General features: G+C 47.1%; 1 protein-coding gene across 2 annotated transcripts in view; it reads left to right on the forward strand.

The window, feature by feature from the left end:
* Window positions 1–16208, forward strand: part of COL4A4 (collagen type IV alpha 4 chain) — a 138530-nt gene that overhangs the window by 114600 nt on the left and 7722 nt on the right. The window contains exons 38-45 of one of the 2 annotated variants that reach the window (XM_073807188.1): window positions 1050–1121; window positions 2298–2426; window positions 2519–2632; window positions 3822–3977; window positions 5536–5643; window positions 6695–6703; window positions 9429–9554; window positions 15925–16041. In XM_073807188.1, the coding sequence (XP_073663289.1) occupies window positions 1050–1121; window positions 2298–2426; window positions 2519–2632; window positions 3822–3977; window positions 5536–5643; window positions 6695–6703; window positions 9429–9554; window positions 15925–16041 (831 nt within the window). Of the gene's footprint in view, window positions 1–1049; window positions 1122–2297; window positions 2427–2518; window positions 2633–3821; window positions 3978–5535; window positions 5799–6694; window positions 6704–9428; window positions 9555–15924; window positions 16042–16208 lie in introns of those variants that run through there. The other variant, XM_073807187.1, reaches the window with a different exon arrangement.

Below are 16208 nucleotides of genomic sequence, written 5' to 3' on the forward strand. Positions count from 1 at the left end.
AGCTGTAGCCACACCTGACCTGCAGGCCTGTTCTTTCTGAGTCACACAGGGCTCAAAAAATCAGTAGGGTGTGTATTCCCCAGGGTGCCACCGTCCCCACCTGTCCTTAACTGTCTTACTACCTTTATCCAGATAGATTCTGAAGAAACTAGGATCTGCAGACCGTGGAGTGTGGGAAGATCCTGGGCCTGGGAGGAAGGAGGAAGGAAGAGGGCGTTTGCTCCCAGCCAATCCCTTTCCTTGTCTAGGATCTTTTTTTTTTTTTTTTTTTTGTGGTACGCGGGCCTCTCCTTGTTGTGGCCTCTCCCGTTGCGGAGCACAGGCTCCGGACGCGCAGGCTCAGTGGCCATGGCTCACGGGCCCAGCCGCTCCGCGGCATGTGGGATCCTCCCAGACCGGGGCACAATCCCGTGTCCCCTGCATCGGCAGGCGGACTCTCAACCACTGCGCCACCAGGGAAGCCCTAGGATCATTTTATTGTTGTAAAATTGGAGGTCATTTCCTATACCAAGATTCAGTAATTCTAGAGTCTATCTGATTAGAAAGAGAGAGAAAGAAAGAGAGAGCGAGAGGTTCATGATACGGTCATAAACCAACAGCACTGTGTTAAAACCAAAGCAAGTTATGTGATAGGATATATGCCCGGCTGAGGGATGGCGTGGGAGTTTGGAGTTTGGGGTGAGCAGATGTAAGCTATTATATAGAGAATGGATAAACCACAAGGTCCTACTGTATAGCACAGGGAACTCTACTCAACATCCTCTGATAAACCAGAATGGAAAAGAATATAAAAAAGAATATATATATATAAAAAGTAGATATGTGTTAAGCCGTCTTAACAGAAAACATCCATCAAATGAACGTATTTAGTGATGACCACTGGCATGGATTCTGCTTTGATAGTGATGTTCGGAAGTGAGGTCTCCTGGTTCCTGCCTGGAGAATCTGTGGGTCCCCATCAGCTAACCCTCCCCTGGACTGTGCCTGCAAAGTACAGCCAGAGGATGTACCTTGTGTACTTTGTGTCACAGACCTGTGATGTGTTTCAGGTCCCTCCGGGTCGCCCGGCCTGAACGGCTTGCACGGTTTAAAGGGTCAGAAGGGCAGCAAAGGCGCTTCAGGTAAGAGAAAACCCTTTGCAAGAGGCTGAACAGCAGGCAGGGGACCACGAGAGTCCGCTGGTATTTCCTCCCTTCACAAAATTCGGATGCGAAACTAGGACAGTGGTTTAGCTCAGATTCACAATGTTGGAACTGTTTTTAGTGCTGGTGATGACATATAAGAAAGACACTTGAGAAAACCCAATTTAAGCAGGAATGGTTGGTTAACAGTGCCTTTTGTTGATACTGCTTGTGACTGTCTATTAAAAATACTCTGAATAATCGCTTAGGTGGAGCTAGCTTCCAAAATGTTAGGAACAACCAATAAATAGTCGGGATTGGGGGGTATTGTTTTGTTTTATGTATAGTCGTGCCAAGTACAACCACGTGGGTCTAATTAGTACTTCTAGCATCCTTCAATAGCCTGCTGCTAAAACAAATTACCTGAACAAATTGCTGTTATTTTTGATACCACAAATAGGCTAATCATCAGGATCTTAGCTTGTTCCATTATTTGGATAGAATGCACATCGGTTGCATTAGTTTCTCAGGAAAAGAGCTCGCAATCAGACAAGGTAGCTGGAATCAGACATGCAGATTTGGGGGGCTGTTGGAAAAGGATCGGATTGCCGTGCTGCGTGGTTTGAATCTGTTGTTGAGGAGGGACAAAACCTTGATACGGTTTGGAAGGTCAAGAAGTAATTTACCTCACTTAGGATTCAGTTAGCAGCTCTTCCAAATAGTCTGGTAAAACGTGTGGCCTCTCCAAGAAACCAGTGAAGTTCTGCCTTGTCAGCGTGAAACTGCACATTCCTTCTATTTATTTGCCGGTTTCCACCTTAAATTTCAAGCCAGTTTATTGACAGTCACTCATCGTCGGATCTCATTCGTTTCACTCTTTCCACTGTAGAGGTTGAAGGGTCAGTATTGTCAGTAAGCTGTTGTGTTTTGAAATCTGGGAAATAACCATAAAATAAATCAAAGCTATGCTGGACAAGTGTGACGGGTCATAAGACAGGAGACGGCGACCCAGGAAGGGTGTGCGGCCATCTGGGTCACCGTTACAGCCAGTGTTGAGCCTCAGCAGGACCGGCAGCATCCCTGTCACATGACTATTTAGAAGCAGTTCCTTTCCAGGCCCTACAGCAGGGACACACCAGGAGAAGATGCAGTGCTAATGCTGTTTTCCTCGTTAAGGTTCCCATAAAACGGGCCCACCTGGTCCAGTGGGAATGCCCGGGCCAAAAGGCGAGACAGGAGACCCCGGGAGCCCAGGAATTTCTCCTCCAGGACTTTTCGGAGACAAAGGTCCCCCAGGTCCCCCAGGTAAGAAGCAGCATGCTTTTCCCTTCTCTCAGTAACTAAATCCAAGCCTTCCAAATGTAATGAGACTAACAACTGAACATGTCCCTTCTCAGGGAGACCTGGACCGCCTGGTCCTGCAGGTGCCCCAGGAAGAGCTCTTAAGGGTGACATTCCGGACCCGGGTCTGCCTGGAGATCAGGGACCTCCTGGCCCCAGTGGTCCAAGAGGTATGAGAAGAATCATGGCAAAGGATGGTGATGCCCCTTTCCTTAGATGCTGCCAGCTCTGTAGGGATGGAGGAGCAGAGAGTGGCCGAGTAGAAACACCTTAGCAGCCCCATCGATTTGGCAGATGGAAACGGGGGGAGTGTGGGCAGTGGCGGGCTCCCAGGATGGGTGCTTAGGCCCCTCACACTTCTGTTTCAACTCCATCGGACCACCTCTGACTCAGAGCAAGCCTTCCCCGTTGTCGGCTCGATGCTGAGCGTGAGGGTGCAGAAGTGGCAAGCAGGAGGCCATCACGTGGGTCTCAGCGTCCGCACAGAGAGCACTGCTTCTGGCCCAGGGTGACAGGACCCAGGCCTGACTCACACACAGGAACAGTCTCCTCATGTGCTGCTAACATTACGTGTTGTTCCTCGCGTCACTTCACTGGGACAGACTCTAGCCAGTCAATATTTAACAAAGTAAGACTGGACCAGAGATGGTCAGGGGGTTGGAAAAAGACTGTGGCTCAGTGCAATTTTTTGCCAGCTGGCAGGCGATCACATTCCTGCTAGCTCACAGAACTCTTCCAGAGAGACAGAAACCTTAAAATCTTCAGCATTTTAGTAAGGGTAGGATAAAATATATAGTTCTCTTTTACACTGAGAAAAATAAAAATGCTCAAAAATGTGCTGAGAAGTTTAGAAGCTAAGTAGGAATTGAATTGGGGCTCAATTCCCATGTGTAGACTCTGGTTTTCAAATAGGATTTTAAATTTAATTGAGCGGATATTCCTTTTTCATCAGCCAGATTTTCTTAAAAGCCTATTATCTCTCTCTCTGTCCACCCATCCATCTACCCATACATTCATCTACCCATCTATCCATTTACCCATCCATCCATCGCGTGAAAGCAGCAGGATGGCAATGCAAGACAAAATCATAAACTGATACTGCCAAAAGGAGTGGCTCTGAAAGGAAGGAAGGCTTTGCTTAGCTCATTTTAACAGTTACTAACAGACTATTCACACCATTTCTCAACTTGGGCTCCAGTATTAGACAGACTGTTTCACCTCTGATACTACTGACTTAGTTATTCTAATTCCTTGCATCCCTTGCTTGTAAGCCATTAAATTCCTTTCCTTAAGAAGCTCGCAGGCAGCCAGCATGCACATTTGACTGAAAGAATCTTTTTGCCTACTCTCTGTGGTCAGGAATACCCGGGCCCCCAGGGCCCCCTGGGAGGGTTGAACTTCTGAAAGGTGAACCAGGTGACTGTGGTCTGCCGGGGCCTCCAGGTCCCCCAGGCCCACCAGGCCCTCCAGGACGCAAAGGCTTCCCAGGATGTGATGGAAAAGATGGCCAGAAAGGTATGAATGCAAGTAGTTCTTTAAGTAGTACTGGATGACTTTCATTATTTAGCCCTTAAGGGTCTGGGGTATGCACCACTTTGAGGTATTTCTCATTTCCTGTGGAAATAGTGACTACATTTCCAAAATGTCCTGACTTTCCCAGAGTCCTAAAATTTGGGTAATAGTTGGACAAGTAAGAAGAAGAAACACAAGTTCATCTTTAGCCCCTAATAACATACTTGATAATCTTCTAGACAAGAACTAAACAATAGAAATTGAATGCAAGCTACGTATGTAATTAAAAGATATAGTAGCCACATTTTCAAAGTAAAAAACAAAAGAAATTTTCATACTTTATTTTATTTAACATAATATATTCAAATATTATTTTAACATAAAATCGATATGAGTTATCAAAGGGGTAATTAGGTCTGGCTGTACAAACCTGGTTCTTGTCCCAAATAAGACACTCCTTTCTGCTGCTGAAATCTGGTGTGTATTTTACACTGACGGCACAACACAGCTTGGACTTGCCAGTTTCAAGTGTTCAGTAGCCGCATGTGGTTAGTGGCTTCTGTGCTGGACAGTTCAGTTTTAGACTGCTGACTTTGTCTTTTTATAATCACAAAAGAGTCTCCATTACTGAATTCCCCCAGTATTTAAGGCTAAAATATTTATTTTAACTAATTTTTACCTAACTGCTAATGTTTGGGGACCTTAGTTTTTGGTTACGAGAATTTTAGAGGATTATGAGGTTCATAGGACATTTTGTTGAGAAGAGACCAATAAAGCGTATCCATGTTACCTCCCTTATGTCATAAATAAGGAAGCTTGATACCAGAGAAGCAAATGTTGGGCTTCCCTGGTGGCGCGGTGGTTGAGAGTCCGCCTGCCGATGCAGGGGACACGGGTTCGTGCCCCGGTCCGGGAAGATCCCACATGCCGCGGAGCGGCTGGACCCGTGAGCCATGGCCGCTGAGCCTGCGCGTCCGGAGCCTGTGCTCCGCAGCGGGAGAGGCCACAACAGTGGGAGGCCCGCGTACCGCAAAAAAAAAAAAAAGCAAGTGGACTTGGGTTGGGATTCCAGGGAGGGCTTCCCTGGCGTGATCTGCACGCTACAGAATGAGGAGCACTTGCTGGACGGGGGGAAAGGAACAGTATGTGCGAGGCACTGAGTGGCTGGTGTGGCTGAAACTGAGAGAGTGAGGAAGAGGGGGTGGGAACTCAGGGTCGGTGGTCTCCAGACAGTGGAGCATCTTTCCTTATTTTTCCTTTCCGTCGCGGTCCTTTGACTGTCTCCAGAGAAAGTTCAAGATGACTGGGCTCTTCATTCTAATTTAGTTTTGTCTCGGTCATGGAACAATATTCCTTAGTCCGCTTGATGGATAGTTATGTTTCCTTCAGACAGAGGCAGCTCTTCTCCACCTCGCAGAAGAAACTTGGGGTCTATTCTGCACTCTAAGGCTGGCTTTGCCCTGCATTTTGCTGGAGTGAACCTCTGAATTCAGCCCATTGAGCTGTCATTATCTTTATATTGCTTCCTTCTAGTGCCCTCCTTTTCATGTGTTTGTTTTAGGACCAATGGGATTCCCGGGGCTGCAGGGGCCACCTGGAACTCCTGGGCCACCTGGAGAGAAGGGTTTACCTGGACCTCCAGGCAGACAGGGGCCCTTGGGTCCTCCAGGTAAGCTTCTAATGCCTAGTCATCTCCACCCAGCAACCTCCATACAGTGTTTTGTTGAAATATTTACGATGAGGGTCGTCTTTCCGAAGGTAATTATCCTGAAATTACCAGCAAGTTCTAATAAGTTAAGCTTTTTCTGATAAAGATTATGTTTATCTCAGGCTGCACTACAAAGTCTCAGGTTTGTTAAACTTATTTATTATCAAAGCAAGTAAGTTTGAAAGTTAGGAGTTGATTTTACATGTACTATTTCTAAGGTAAATATCTATAAATCTGTGTTCCCGCACACAGGAGGCAAAGACTGATTTGATTATTGTATGTGAAGACTGTATAGTCAATTCCTGCCCCCAAATTCCCTCCTATCGATTCTCCTAGATGTTTTATTAAACTTTTCCTGTAAAGTACATTAGTTGCTATAAAGATGAAAGGCTATTCGATTTAAGCTCTGTAGACAACAGGTTTTCATCAGAGAGTCAAAATAAGCAACGAAAGGGTTGGAAGGGCAAACAGACGTGTATTTGAGATTGGCAGAAGTAATACCTTTGAAGATCCTAAATCAATACGATGACAGTATGGTGTCAGTTCAGAATATCTTGCAGTCTCGTAAATGAGCACTCTAGTCCAAAGAATGAGTACGCTGCCCTGCTTTATGATGGATCACAGAACAGCATGATAAAGAACTTATACTATGATTCATCTCTTATTTCCTTTCTGTGCATAATCTACAAAACTTGGCAAATTAATATGGAATTTTCAGAAGCCTTCGAATGGACGGAATTTCTACATACATTAAATGGGGGCATATTTGCCGTAAGAATTCAACTCGAATTTTATATTGTGCAAGGGAGTTTCACTTCAGGACTTTCTAGATATGAAAATTCCATTAATCATAGATGTTCTTGTCAGTAACATTGATGTGGACTTTTTAATGTAAATAAGATGCTGTCATTCTACTTGTCATTTCACTTTTGTCCTAATTCACACTTTTATAATCTCTTTCTGCCGTATGAAAATCGTTGTGTGGCCTCATTGTGGCTTTGGATCTCTCCAGGTTCCAGAGGTAAGCATTGCTATAAGATGAATCATTTCCTCTAAATCTCATTTGCAGTCATTTCCGTACTTGCCTTTTTCACTGTATGTGTGAGTGCAACTTCGTTGCGTTTGTTTAGATGGGGTGCTGTAATTATATTAGGTTTTAATGCCTTTGCTTCCTCGTTACAGATATGGTAACCCCATATTAGAGTGCCCCAGTGCTGAGCCTCATTACAGGTTGTCAAGGCGGCGTAGAGACTCAGCTTATAGAATTTCAATTCAGGCACAGAGTATGAGTGCTTTCTCTGTGAAAGGCTACAGTACATACCAACGCAGGTTTCCTTTCTAAATTCTACAATATAAATACAGAGAACGTCCCTAAAATAAGTAGCATCAACAACATGAAAAGCTGGGTCCTTACTACCCAGTAAGGGGCTGTGACGAGCCTTTCCCATCACACCCAAAGTCTACTGTCAAGGAGCAAGTTTCTTTGTGTGTTAAAATGAAAATGCCATTATTCTTTTCAACTAAGTGTTCACTCAATCCTCCACAATGCGAAAGCAACATATGATTTTGTGTCTGGCATTTTTAAAGAGAATAAAAAGAGTTTCTCAAAAGAAGAAAAGAAAAATCGTGAAAGTGTGCATTTCTTCTTTCCAGGCGTCTGTTATTAACCCTAAGGAACGTTGCCCTGAATACAGACACCATTTATTATTTTTAGGGCCCTTACAAGAGATACCTCGGCCCCTTTCTTTCAGCTTCTGGTTTGTCAGAAAGTAAAGAAATGCAAAATCAGAAGTTTAAGAAATCATGCTATTTTAAATGTTTATATTTTTAAATTACTATTGTATATTTAATGAGTTTCACTTCAGTCCTTTTAGTGTCTCTCTGACTGTATATATAAACTCACTGGAATATAACATCAACATCCTAAATGTGACGTACCAGCCAAATGCCCGCCCATCCTCCACTAACCTGCTTCCTCCCCTCTACCCTCACTGGTGAATTCCCACCATAATGCACCAGATTATCCAGGGAGAGTAGGAAATACCTACATGCATCTCTCTCAAGTCCCTCAGAGCGAAAAAGCCAAGTTGTACATTAAACTGTATGTACTGTAAAAAGGTCTCTAACTTGGTGTCACTTGTGGTTTCACACGATATTTTCGAGGAGGTTAAATTCCAAACAGCTTATAGGGTTCTAGTTCATTTTTCCACAGGCAGAGTAAGTACCGTGTAGACTACGTTGTCATTGTGGCCAGGTTTTCTAGGATTTTCTCACTGCTTTATCACTGTCCTTAAAATTATTTTGCACATTTGTATGAATTTTAAGAAAACCATAAGTAATCAGTGATGTGTTTTACAATATGTTGCATTTCTTAGAATTCACCACGTAGGTGTTCAGAGTTCTCAGGGAAGGCATTATGGGGTGCGGGTGAAGAGGCCAGTTTTGGAGCAAGGATGTCTTGGAGTTTTATCTAGACTGTGCCACGTAGTAGCTTCGTAACCTTAGGTATGTTGCTTATTTACCTGAGCCTGACTTTTCTTCCCTGTAACCTTCTAATGACAGCAGCACACACACACAGGCTGGGTGGGAACATTCACTCATAAAGCACTTAGCACGAGGTCTGATGCGTGATCCAGTAAGTGTTAGCTGTTAGCATTGTGGCTTAGTGTCATTATTTCTTTTTCCTTGTGGAATGTTTGCAGGGTGACTGAATGAAGATTTAGCAAAAAAAACCCAAAACACAGTTTTTAGAGCTGTGAATGTGCCCAAGAAGAAAAAACATATTAAACCTTTAGGGCAGTGGTTCTCTAAATGAGATTCCCCACGTCAGCACCATCAGCTTTACCTGGGCACGTGTTAGATATGTAAAATGTTGCCCCGCACCTCCAGACCTACTGACTCAGAAACTCTGGGCTCTAACAAGCCTGACAGATGATTGTGATGTGCTAATGTCAGAACTGCAGCCTTCCGGTGGTGCTTCTTATCCCTGGCTAATATTGGAATCATCTGGGGAGTTTAAAAAATTAGTAATGCCTGGGTTCCACCCCCAGAGATTCCTTTTTAATTATCTAGATGGGATGCTGACAGCGGTATCTTTGAAAAGCTCTGCAGATGAGATTACTGTAAAGTCAAGCTTGAGGGCACTGCCCGGGCCACATCCTATACCAATGAAACTAGCATTTCTGGAGTGGGACCCAGAAATCAGTATTTTTATAACTCGCCTGGATAATTCCAATGTGCACTCAAGGTTGAAAGTCACTGCCTCAGTGCCTCTAGCAGTCCTGAAATTGTCCCCTTGAGTAGCAGACACTCTGGAAACCCAGGTGGCTGCAGTGTAGACTGATGAATTAGGGTGATGTTAAGCTGAGTATGAGGAACACACCGGGACCTCTCCCCATGCCACCTGTGGCCAGCTTCTGGTAAGAAATGGCCCAAAGATTGCGGATCCTGTGAAGGTCACCACATGATCCCTGTCATGGCCCATCTTCACTATTTCATACTTCTTTTGCTTTCTCTGAGATCCCATTCACTCACTCATTCAGGCATTCAGTCATTAACAGAAAGCATTCTAGAAGTTTTCACAGTGAACAAGACAAAGCCCCATCTTCACAGAGCTGACATTGGATGCTTGAAGATGCTCGATAACGTTTCAGCGTAGTGTCAGAAGCCCATCCAGCTCGAGACGGCAGAAGGACCTGGTTCATAAGCATTTGAATCCCTCACACAGGTGGTGGTTCTAATTGCAGGTGAACCTGGGCCCCCTGCAGACGTGGATGCTTGCCCCCGAATCCCGGGGCTTCCTGGGGTACCAGGCCCAAGAGGACCAGAAGGAACCATGGGGGTCCCCGGAATGAGAGGCCCCCCAGGACCAGGTATGAACCTCACACTGATTGTTTGTTACTGGCAGCATAGGTTGCTGAAATGAAAATCTGGGTGTTTGCTACGAAGCTTTTTGGTATGGAGCCGCAACAACTAGTGGGGATGAAGCAGTGGAAACCTCCTTCCCCTTAAACATCTTCTCTGCATCTGTCCAAAGGTTTAATCATGTAGTAACGGGATCGACACATCCCTTCTATTGTGATGAGGAACGCCTACTTTAATCTTTTACTTGTGGGCAGCTTTTGGGCATAAGGTATTTCTTTTTTTTTTTTTTTTTTTTGGCGGTACGCGGGCCTCTCACTGTTGTGGCCTCTCCCGTTGCGGAGCACAGGCTCCGGACGCGCAGGCTCAGCGGCATGGCTCACGGGCCCAGCCGCTCCGCGGCATGTGGCATCTTCCCGGACCGGGGCACGAACCCGTGTCCCCTGCATCGGCAGGCGGATTCTCAACCACCGCGCCACCAGGGAAGCCCGGGCATGAGGTTTTGAAACCTCTTAGCACCACCGAGTAGATGCTCTGTGAGTAGTCATTATTAGGTGTTGATGTGACCTTGAATTAAAAACAATTGAATTGGGACCCAGTGGAGCAGAACAGCCTACAGGAAGGGAGAAGGAGGTGTATCACTTGGAAGAGGAAAAGGGAAGAGGGGGAGGGTCACGATAAATTATGGCAAAGATCGCGTCGTTCATCTAACGGATCTGAGCATTGCTCAGTCATTGTCAGGGTGGCAGGATTCTTATTTAAGTATTTAAACCAAACCATTCCTTTAAAAGGTGCCCTCCCAATGGTTTATTTTCTCTTCATATATCCCCATCTCATTGGGTAATTTACAAAGAGATGAGAGAGTTTAGGCTGGTCATCTAGAGATAACTTATCTTTTTAGACCAGTGGCAGTGCCTGTGGTTCTAGATACCAAATTCTAGAAACAAATGTGCAAATTAGCCTAAGAGGCATGAAACCATTCCTCTTCCTGGCTTTCCCACTGCCCAGCTGTGGCTCTGGCTCCTTTTAGTTCAGGGCCAAAGAAATTGGAAGTAAAACCGAATCTTGCACCACCTGTTTTTCCTTGTGTTTCCCCAAACTCAAGGAGCTAAGGACCCAAGAGATGTCCCGGTCCGCTGGAGCCTGTGTAGTTCTTGGGTAGCATCCCGAACAGCTCTGGAGCCTTGTTTATGTTAGTGTGGGGTTCTGTTGTTTGTGTTTGCTGCATTGCATCTGTGTTTGTGCGGTTAGTATGGGGTTCTGTTGTTTGTATTTGCTGCATTGCATCTGCGTTTGTGCAGTCAGTTAATTGAGTGTGGATGGGAGCAACTTCCTTTAATGGCCCACGGGCACTGGGAATTGAGAGTAGTTACTTTTTTATTTTTTTTGGCACTCTTTGCATGAATAAACCCTTAGTCAGTCAATAAACTCATCACTCAACCTTATTTTAAAACCAAGCTGCCTTGTTGTGTATATATCTGCAATATTGAGGGCTGGTCCCATCCCCCCTTTAAAAAATTAACTTTCAAGTAGAAGATGTGGCCTGTAACGGGTTTCTGCAAATTCATTTCAGAGAATACTTCCAGACTCCCTCTACTCTTTTTTTTTTAATATTTATTTATTTTTGGCTGTGTTGGGTCTTCGTTGCTGCACGCAGGCTTTCTCTAGTTGCAGAGCGCGGGGGCTACTCTTCATTGTGGTGCGTGGGCTTCACATTGCAGTGGCTCCTCTTGTTGTGGAGCACGGACTCTAGGAGCGCGGGCTTCAGTAGTTGTGGCACGTGGGCTCAGTATTTGTGGCTCGCGGGCTCTAGAGCGCAGGCTCAGTAGTTGTGGCGCACAGGCTTAGTTGCTCTGCGGCATGTGGGATCTTCCCAGGCCAGGGCTCGAACCATGTACCCCTGCACTGGCAGGCGGATTCTTAACCACTGCGCCACCAGGGAAGTACGCCTCTACTCTTTATAAAATGCAGTACTAGGTGTTGTGGGCAATACAGATGTGAATGAGATGTGGGTCTCACAGCCTCATGGTAGACATAGCTGGCAGATCATAAGTAATTCTAAATAATGGGAAATTATAATTCGTGTTTTGAAGGAGTTTCAAGCAAAAGGCATTAGGAAAACGGGATGGGGAGAGGTAATTCCAGCCTGGAGGATTGCGGGACTCTTAAGACCCCAGCAAGAGCTGGCATTTGAGCAGAGCTTGTAAGGAGAGATTGGACTTTGAGGAACCAGAATTGTCCAACAGGGAGATGGCAGGAGCGCAGTTGGGGCAGGTTGGCCTAATAATCCAGAAACTGAGAACCGGCTACATCTTTGCTGCTCAAAGTGTGGTCTGAGGACCAGTGGCAACTGAGGCCACCCCCCAGACCCACCTAATTAGAATCTGCATTTTAACAAGATCCCCGGAATATTTGTATATACATTCAAGTTTGAGAAACCCTAACTATATTATATGAATGCTGTCCTCAAAAGAGTCAGGTAAGGGTGATGCCTTCTTGAGTGACTCAGTCCTAGCTCTAGGTTAAAGTCACCTGGAGGGGCTTGAAAAAATATTGATGTCCAGGGCTCATCCCAGGCCAGCAAAACTCAGAGGGAGACAGGGCCCGAGCATCAGTGTTTTGAGAAAGCTGCCTGGGTGACTGTAGCAGGCAGCCAGGGCTGAGACCCATTGCTTCACCCCAATATCATTAGAGACCAGATAGGTAGTTGGGTTCACCTACTGTGGTGGCTTTGGAAAATAACCGAAGAAAGTGACAAAGAAAAAAATCAAGTGGGCAAATTCTGCACACTTTAACTTAGTAGTTATCTTGGGCACATAAAAGATTCTCTCTGCATAGATTGTGAGCTTCTGAAAGAGGGCTGACTGTCTCTGTGGTCCAGGTGTGATCACCTGTCATCTCGAATTCCTCCTGACTTGGGGTCGGATGGGCTTATCCAGCCGCAGGTGGCCACAGAACGGCCGTCTCTGGCTTCCCGTGCCCTCTCCTTACTGACGTCACTGACCCTGCCTGCTGACAGTGGGGACACCCCGAGGCCACCGTTGTGCCACAGAATGTGATTGTTATGTTAAAAAAAAAAGTGCACAGTCCTTCCTGGCAAGCATCACCCACTTTCCCCAGCCGTCTAACAGTGTGGGCTGCACTGCTCTGTGGTCAAGCTTCCCTGGAGCTCCTTTTGGCCCTGCTGTGTACCCATTCCCAACCCACTGCTTTCTATGGGGCCCCCTCTCCTCTGAGACAGCCCCCAACCCAGCTCCTGTTGTAAAGAACCCTCTTTGCCAGCAATGTATTCCCTGGTCCCCTCTCCCTGTCTGCTCCCACTGGCCACCCTAGATGCATTGGCCGTGCTATCCAGTTACTGCAAAGTGACAGGTATATTCTAAGGGTCTAAAGTGGCCCAGCCGTGATGGACTTGCGTCATCTGTCCTTTTCTGAAGGCGATTCTTTCAGCAGGGTGTGTGGGGCTGTAAAGACCACCCCAAGGTTGGTTGTGAAGGATCAGCTGCCCCTGCAAAGTACCACCTTCGCTTAAAATGACATTGTGGTTTTCTTCCTGTTTTCCCTCAAAACCTCTTTCATTGCTAAGCTGATTTTGTATCCAAGGGCTGCCGCTGAAACCTACATAGAGAAAAACGAAGTTCTGGCTGTTTGCTACCCAGTATGAGCGGGTAATGGCCACACTAAGTAAAACTTGAGTCTGTTAAGAGCTCTCGATCACAGAAGGTCTAATGCTTCTCTACTCACACATCTCTTTTTTTTTTTTTGCGGTACGCGGGCCTCTCACTGCTGTGGCCTCTCCCGCTGTGGAGCACAGGCTCAGGACGTGCAGGCTCAGCGGCCATGGCTTATGGGCCCAGCCGCTCTGCAGCATGTGGGATCTTCCCGGACCGGGGCATGAACCCGCGTCCCCTGCATCGGCAGGCGGACTCTCAACCACTGCACCACCAGGGAAGCCCCACACATCTCTTTGATCTACAACTTTTCCTTCCTGGGTGGCCCTCAAAGGCTGAGACTTCCTGTGATGAACGCAAAAGTGGTTTCCATTCTGGTTTGAACTGTCACTGCCTAATGGACTTCCCAACATCCTGTTGGGAGTGTTTATCTTCTAGTCAACACGTGACTCTCTCAGAGGAGGGACTCCATCCAACATTGCTGGGCTTTTAGACGTAGGTCTGTTCTGTAAAACAAGTTCCAAGTAGAAAGCTCTGGGTACACAACTCGAGTTAACAAAAGCCTTCCTTCCTGACTCTCAGAAATGTCATCTGCTGACAATTTCCCTTTGTCTTCCCCTAAAGGGAGCAAAGCCTCTATTGTAACATCTGGCAGGGAACTCTTTTCCAGACGGGGTGGTGAGCTCGTCACATGTCCATACTTGGGAAGGAATGTCTGCTGCCTTGTCTGTGATACGCCCATTGCTTCACTGTCTCATTAGCCCTGGGCAGCCCTTTCCAGGATCGCACAGTAGCCACGTGTTGGAATCACCTCGTTGGGTGGGAGAGAAAAGAGTGCTCTGAGCTCACCATGCGGCCTTAGGTTCCTTCCGAGATAACGGATATTCTCTTCGAAGCTGGTGGAAAGAGATGCACCAACTCGCGTACCGCAGCGCCATCCAGGAAGAGGCTTCTGCCCAGTTAGGGGAGGGCGTCCCTCCCCTCCATGGGGAGGAGAGGTTTCCTTTCTCACTTACTGAATGGTGACCACGGAAGAACGTAGTCCAGGCACTGCAGGACGTTCCAGGAGAATTTGTTTATGATCCAAGAGGAGACAGAGTGACATCACAGCACCCCGAAAGCCAGGAGCGCCCCCGACGCCCACGCTGAACGTAGTGCGACCAGCGTCGGGTGTCGGGGGGTGGTGGCTGCTGGATGTGGGATGAAAAGAGGAGGTTTGTGGGGGCCACTCTGGCAGGCGATGTTAGGACAAAATGTAAAGGCAGTGACGTTTGGGGGGCGTGCACTTCAGATGGCTTTAAGGGTGCCTGTGTGAGAGCGGAGTCGAGTGAGATGTCTGGTCCCCTGAGTACGGCAGGCCCTATGCCACATCCTCAGGTGGCCCCCGCTGCCTTGAAGAACACGTCCCGGCGTGGAAAAGAGGGGCAGCTACTGAAGTGAGCCCTCTTGGACTTAATGGTTGGTTTTAGGCTAATTTGTGGCAGAGAGAGGGAATGGACAGAGAAGACTGATCGAGAAAGGGAGAGAGGGAGAGAGAATAGAGGTAGAGAACAGAAACCTTGAGGGACTCGTGATTCAGGTAATTAGGGGAAGGGCTGCAAAGTCCCCCGCAGGCAGGGACCAAATCTGCTACCCAGACCAAAGGAGATGGTGGCTAATGAACTTATGTCGTGGGCCAAAAGGAGCCAAACACTTAAAGAACCGCTCGAGTCTCAGTGTGACGGCTGGCCGCCGAGGCTCCAGGGAACACGCCTGAGCCCTGGTCACCAAGCAGGGTCTGGAGATGGATGGTGCAGCCTCTGCCCTCGGCCTGCCAGGCCTGTTTCCTCACTACACGTGGTCAGCACCATGGCCTTTCTTAGCCTGCGTCTCCCCACTGGTAGCCTGGCATGTGGGAGCACCTCGTCATGTGGCTCCTGTGAAGACTGAACTGGATAATTCACATAAAGGGGTAGCACCTTGTAACCCTCAACAAAGAACTGTTGTTAAAAATTGCTGCCCTGGGCTTCCCTAGTGGCGCAGTGGTTGGGAGTCCGCCTGCCGATGCAGGGGACATGGGTTCGTGCCCCGGTCCGGGAAGATCCCACATGCTGCGGAGCAGCTGGGCCCGTGAGCCATGGCCACTGAGCCTGCATGTCTGGAGCCTGTGCTCCGCAGCGGGAGAGGCCACAACAGTGAGAGGCCCGCGTACCGCAAAAAAGAAAAAAAAAAAATTGCTGCCCTTGCTTTAAATTTAACCTGACTCTCAACTAAATGCTATTAAGTTTTATTCATTCCTCCATTCAGGATTCCAAAAAATTATTCTTAAGGAAAATATTTAATTACAAAAGCCAGATGTGTTCAATGTTAAAAACAACAACAAGAAAAAACAAAAAAAAACCCAACCAGGTCAAATATACAAGACTATGAAGAAAATGTGAAAATGTCTCACTCAACACCTCGCTGCTCTGGCTTCAGATCCTGACTCTGCCCATTAATGATTCATTGGCCTTAATTGATCAAGTTACTTGCTCTCTTAGAGCCTCAATTACCCCCACTGCCAAGTGGAGACAGTATAACCCCAACTTCAGGTAGCTGCAGGGATGAAATGAGCCAGTGCAGCTTGGTCCAAATGGGAGGCCCAGGGCTGACACGAGGAATCCACGCAGTAAATCCTAGCCTAGTGGGTGTCACATTGCTGTCATCATCACCATTGTGAACTTCCCTGCAGGGTGCAAAGGAGAGCCCGGGCTGGATGGCAGGAGAGGCGAGGATGGCCTTCCAGGGTCCCCTGGGCCTCCGGGACACAAAGGTGACATGGGAGAAGCGGGCTGCCCAGGAGTACCAGGTAAGGAGTTTCGGTTTCTCTTCTTTTCCCTGGCACAGTGGATCTAAGACTGTTTACAAGATCCCCTGGCCTCTTAAGCATTTGCCTTAGACATCCACTCACCAGGCTTTAGGGAGACAAAGCAACAAGAACAGAACAGGATGTCCTCCACATTTTAACTGATACTC

Source organism: Tursiops truncatus, chromosome 7, assembly GCF_011762595.2.
Source record: "Tursiops truncatus isolate mTurTru1 chromosome 7, mTurTru1.mat.Y, whole genome shotgun sequence".
In the NCBI taxonomy this organism is placed as follows: Eukaryota; Metazoa; Chordata; class Mammalia; order Artiodactyla; family Delphinidae; genus Tursiops; species Tursiops truncatus.